Below are 5,934 nucleotides of genomic sequence, written 5' to 3'. Positions count from 1 at the left end.
TTATTTGATGCTATTTTAACTTTAAATATTATAAGTGAATTAAGGTGTAAAGGAATAAGAATTCAAATAGTTCACGAACAAGTGTACTTTGTATAGGTGTAAGTAAGTAACCCTTTTGTTTGTTTAAAAATAAAACAAAGACAAGAACTACTCTCAATTTAAAACGACACCATTGACATCCTAAAATGGGATTCCCATGTGGCATCGTCACATTGGCTACTTGCGTAATTAGCGCCCTACAATACACGTCGAACGAATGGGTCCCATCCCCAGCTGTTTTTTTACCATTTTTAATTTGAGATCTCAAATTAATTATTATTATTAAAAAAAAAATTAACAATGAAAGCTTACAGCATAAATATCAATAATTAAAAACAAAAAGGAAAATTATCTAATTTATATAGTCGATTACGGCTGGAGCTGTTTCAGTAAAACCCGTAATTTATTTCCTTTCTTAAAAACAAAAAAACAAAAACAAATCACCACTTCTCATTCTCTGATTGGGCAGTGCCCTTTGAAAAACAAAAAATAAAAATCATAAATTTTGCATCATGTATAAATTTCCAATCCCATAGACCAGGAAAGCACATAATAAAGCCTCTCTCTCCCGTCGTAGGATCATCAAAAGGACCCCAAAACATATATTTTCCACCGTCGTTTTGGGATGGAGGGTAGCAATAGGGAGCCGTTAGTAGCGGAGGGAATAAAGAGCAGGAAATTCATGCGGTGCGTTTCGCACGCGCAGGACGAGCTCCAGAGCTTCCGATCGTATCTACGGTGGATGTGCGTGGATCAATCAACCATCTGGACGGCCAGCCTTTCGTGGTCGGTATTCGTTCTCTTCACGATTGTGGTTCCTGGCATTTCCCATTTTGTCCTCGCTTGTTCCACCTGCGATAGCAAGCACGATAGGCCATACGACAGCGTCGTTCAGCTCTCGTTGAGCAGCGTCGCCACTCTGTCGTTTGTGTGTCTCTCTAATTTTTATAGGAAGTATGGACTTCGAAGGTTCTTGTTCTTTGATAAGCTTTGGAATGATAGTGAGACCGTTCGCAGAGGATACACATCACAACTCGATGTGAGTTATTCTTTTTATCTTCATCTTTATCTTTTTCTTTTCTTTAATCAAATTGATTTATATTTATTTATTTATTTGTTTGTTTTTAAAACTACAATTGTTCTACCGAATCGCCTTCTGTTTTTCTTTATTAGTACTCTTTTGGTTATGGTAACTAAGAATATTTACAATTATATCATTCTTTACTTTTGTCAAATGGGAGTGTTGGTCCTACTTTCAATCAAAATATATTAACTTATTTGATTTAGGCCAATTGCATTGCATCATCAACCATTAAGAGTTTGACTTTATTTCATTATAAGGCTATACCAAAATTAAGTATTCGTTTTTGAAATAGTGCAATCCTTCACAAGAATAATGGTGTTATATAAAAGTCCCAAATTTATGAGTTTTATAGTACAGGACTTCATTTCCTACCACAAAAAGAAAAAAAAAATCTCTTTTATTAATGTTGATCTGTGGTTCATAATAAATAGCAATAATAATAATAATAATAATAACGTGACCGTGACAAAATATAATACGAAATCTGTCTACTGCTCTTTTATTTTTATTTTTTACTCCTTTGTATTTTTATATCTTGTCATATGTTACCGACTTATGTCTGAATAACTTTCCCCTGTTAGAAGAAAGCTTTGACATTATGAAGTTTGAACAGTTGTCACCACTCACTGTGTGGAGGAGGCATCCATTATGATTGTTCTGTATAATCCACATTTAATTTGCTAATTAATCATATATGAGCATATGACAGGTCATTCTTAGTGTTAGCTTATCTCTAAATAACTCTTAGAATCTAAGTCATTGCAATGTAGAATATTTCTTTGATTTTCCTTACTTTAGTTTATATCATTCACTAGAAGGTTGCAAAGAAAGACTGCCTACCACTATAAAAAAAAAGTGGGAAAAATTATTAAAGTAGACAAATGTAAAACGTAGGAAGAACATAGATAATGATGAATTAATTGTCTGTTTCGATCCATAAAACGACAAAGAAATAAAAAAAATATTGTTTTAATATTTCAGTAATGATAGTCAGATAGTGCACATTTTGTCGAAAAATATCACATAATCTCATTTAACTTTTACCATCATATTAGCTAAGAAAAAAATATAAACTGTAATTTTCATATATTTTAACTTGAAATTTGATCTGTTTTAGAAGTTAAAAAGTTAGCTTACCCCAATTTTCACTTGTTGATCATGGCAGAGATCACTAACGATTCTTGGCATATTTGTATTACCGTGCTTGGTAGCAGAGACTGGATACAAGATATGGTGGTACACCTCAGGATCTTCACAAATCCCATTCCTCGGTGATGTTGTGGTGAGTGATACCGTGGCATGCATAATGGAGGTCTTCTCCTGGTTCTATAGAACCACGGTCATCTTCCTCGTCTGCGTTCTCTTCCGCCTCATATGCCATCTCCAAATCCTACGTATTCAAGACTTTGCTACTCTTTTCCATGTTGATTCTGATGTGGGCTCTGTTCTCTCTGAGCATCTCCGAATCCGAAAGCATCTCAGGATCATAAGCCACCGTTTCCGAGTCTTCATTTTGATGGCCTTGATCTTGGTTACCGGTAGCCAATTCGCGTCACTTCTAATCACCACCAAAGCCAAATCCGAGCTTAATATTTTCAGAGCTGGTGAACTTGCTGTAAGCCTCTTAACATAACAATTTGATAAGAGAATCCAAATGTTGTCATAATTAATCATCATTTTTTTGTTGGATGTAGTTGTGCTCCATGACTCTGGTTACAGCAGTCCTCATACTACTGCGTAGTGCAACCAAGATCACACACAAGGCACAGGCAGTTACATGCCTTGCTGCCAAGTGGCATGTCTGCGCCACATTGGATAACTTTGAAGCTGACACTCCTATTTCTCAGGCAGCTGCCGCTGCTGCCCGTGATGTGTTTAATGCTGCTGCAGCAGCAGCTGCAGCAGATGATCAATCCGATGGTACTGAGGATGAAGCTGAAGGCGAAGAAGATGAGTTGGACAATAGCAAATTGATACCAGCATATGCTTATAGTACAATTTCATTTCAAAAGAGACAAGCTCTTGGTAAGTTAACACCAACATTAATTGTCAATTACACTATTTTCATGATTAGCTTAGCTTAATATACTCTTCTTGTTTTTTGTTTTTTAAATTTGCAGTCACATACTTTGAGAACAATAGAGCAGGTGTTACAGTATTTGGATTCACATTGGACAGAACAACTTTACATAGCATATTTGGAGTTGAACTTGCTTTGGTTCTATGGTTACTTGGAAAGACCATTAATGCATTGTAGAAAACTGAATAAAAAGTCTTACACGCATATCCTCACCAATATATTTGTATTCTCCAATTATGGTGCCGTGAAAGGAACAAAAGGGGTTTTGAGGTTAGCCACTTTCGATTATGATTGCTAGCACGATTGGACATAGAAGAAAGATCCCTTTTGGTTAAGTGTTCGTAGAGCTTTTCGATCTATTGGTGCAGCACAGCTTAAATAAATGTCGTTTTCTGAGTCCCCTTATGCTCTATCACTTATAAAGTCGTTTTTTCTTTCTTTTCGTCTTTATGTCTATCCTCCCTTGTATTAGTTATAACTCTTTCCTGCATACTGTAATATTTTTTAATTGGTAAATACCAATTTCTCCCCAACGTTTCGCCTCAATTCATCATTTTGCCCCGTGTTTATTAAATAATAAAATAGACTTGTTCTGGTCAAATTTTTGTTTAAAACCAAACTGACCACAATTTTTATAAGAAGAAAATACCAAACTGGCCATTAAGAGAAATGCTAAAGGGCACTAGTGGTGCTTAGTATTCTTGGTCTAACTAAGCATCGAGTCTCATATAGTTTAATATAATAATTTTAGGGAATATCGCTAGTCAATCGCAACGCAACATGTCGAGAAGGTGCTAACTGGTGCCTAATAACAATGCTCTTATGTTAACTAGACTACACAATTGCTCATATCTATATATCTATCTACTATATAGATGTTACGTGCTAAGTCACGTATGTTAATTTTATTTTAGTTTTCAGTTTTTTTTAATATCATAATTTTAAAATTAATAATATTCAATATAGTGATAATTATTGAAATTTGAAAGCATAATAGTGATTTAAATAAAAACACAAATTACTATTATACTTTATAATAGTAAATAAAAAAAATTATTATTCGTCATAAATTAATGAAAATGCTCATCTCGTTAAACTATCAAAACATTCAAATTTAATAACTACATGGATGTTGACCCTTTACATGGCAACATTTAATAATTTTTTATTTTTTTAATTTTTTTTAAAAAAAAATCACCCAATAATTTCTCATAAACCAAGAATTCTGTTATATATATACATAATAATACTAGCAAAAAACTACGTGCGAGGCACGTATACTAAATTTATGCTAGTTTTTTTTTTATGTTATTTGAAAGTGATACAATTAAAAATTAAAGAAAAAATATTATTAATTATTAGGTGAGATTATTATTATGTGTATCTAAATATTATATTTTATAATATTGTCAATTAAAAGTGAATACCGAATGCAATATATTAGTGTTTAAGAAAGCTTGATGATTTAAATATGTTCTTTAAGTTAATCTAAAAATAAATTAAAAATTGATGTTCCAATACTTAAAGAAACATTACTTAAATGGGTGTAAGATAAAAAGAAAATTAAAAATCAATCTCTAAATTATTGATAATTGAAGATAGCATTTGTCTAAAAATTGTAGATAAGAAAACTAATGATAGTCATTGGTGGATTTCAATCTTCATTTGTTTCGATAGAGACAATAGTGTAATTTTTGTATTTTGCACTTTTCATTCTAGCCGGGTCCGCATATATTTGGATTGCCATTTTTTCGTTGATAAATTGAATATGGTAGTGTCGACAAAAAGTGAAAACCATGTTTAACAAAAAGTGATAGTATTCTATAACAAAATACTAGTAAATTATTTTAAAATACTATATTTTATTAAAATAAAACTCTATACGATTAAAATTTCATATTTATCATTACTCAAAAAGAAAAAAAATTGATAAAAAAAAAGAAAAAAAAATGAAAAGTTTCTATTATTATCTCTACTGCCTTTCTAGATGTGAATAATGGTCTCTTCTTTCTTCCATATTCTTCTTTATTTTTTGTATATTGTGTTTGCAACATATATGTAAATTATTACGTAACTTTAAAAAACTTTGCTCCTGGAAACTAATGCATATGCCGAGCACTTAGAATCATTAATTAGCTGTAAACTTTGTGGGTTTTTTTCGCCATTGATGCTTGGTTTTGTGAACTTTGATAAAAGTCACGCTTCTTTTTTATTATTATTATTACTTATATATTTTGTTATTAAGTTGTGAAGAAGAAAAAAGAGAAGTGCGGATTGGAATATTATGTGTGATCCCATGAGAATGTCCAAATTGTAATAGAAAAATGAATACAATAAATAATTAAAGAAAACCTAATCGTAGATCCCATGGAAGGACTGTATATGAATACCCATATATTATATTTATTAACTATCATTTCGAAGATAGAAAAGAAAAAGAAGGACTGTATATGAATATACAAATGGCATAGTTTAGTTTCCGTATAACACAACAACGATGTGAGCTTATTAATTTTGATAGAAACAATGCAGATTTGAAAAGATTCAATAAGGAGACAAAAAACCCAAAAATGTTAGAAAATGAAAAATTAATCTTAAAAATCGGGGGATGATTTACGAATAAAAAGAAGACCCAATTGGATCAGAACCTGAAATTGGGGGACGATTTTTTTGAATTTCTCACAGCGAATTTGCGTCAGATCCTCCATTTTTCGTAGATTCACTCATCCAT

At 32.0% G+C, this 5,934-nt stretch overlaps 1 protein-coding gene across 1 annotated transcript; it reads left to right on the top strand.

Annotated features, from left to right (window-relative positions):
• The first annotated feature begins 394 nt into the window (after positions 1–394).
• LOC115725587 (uncharacterized) lies at positions 395–3,749 on the top strand. Its single transcript, XM_030655163.2, has 4 exons — positions 395–1,078; positions 2,289–2,738; positions 2,818–3,148; positions 3,244–3,749. Exons 1-4 carry the CDS (start codon positions 665–667, stop codon positions 3,378–3,380), a joined length of 1,332 nt encoding a protein of 443 aa, XP_030511023.1. The 5' UTR covers positions 395–664; the 3' UTR covers positions 3,381–3,749.
• The last annotated feature ends 2,185 nt before the right edge of the window (positions 3,750–5,934 follow it).

The sequence above is a fragment of the Cannabis sativa genome, chromosome 6 (genome assembly GCF_029168945.1).
Source record: "Cannabis sativa cultivar Pink pepper isolate KNU-18-1 chromosome 6, ASM2916894v1, whole genome shotgun sequence".
Taxonomy (NCBI): Eukaryota; Viridiplantae; Streptophyta; class Magnoliopsida; order Rosales; family Cannabaceae; genus Cannabis; species Cannabis sativa.
The sequence above is the reverse complement of the archived record's forward strand: the minus strand, read 5'-3'. Positions and strand labels throughout refer to the sequence as shown.

What these genes read in the sequence shown, in the direction of transcription:
- LOC115725587 (XM_030655163.2), top strand. Translation starts at nt 665, where the DNA reads ATGGAGGGTAGCAATAGGGAGCCGTTAGTAGCGGAGGGAATAAAGAGC. An exon ending in TCAGAGCTGGTGAACTTGCT is followed by an intron (nt 2,739 to 2,817) that starts GTAAGCCTCTTA and finishes TGTTGGATGTAG; the next exon opens with TTGTGCTCCATGACTCTGGT. An exon ending in TCAAAAGAGACAAGCTCTTG is followed by an intron (nt 3,149 to 3,243) that starts GTAAGTTAACAC and finishes TTAAATTTGCAG; the next exon opens with TCACATACTTTGAGAACAAT.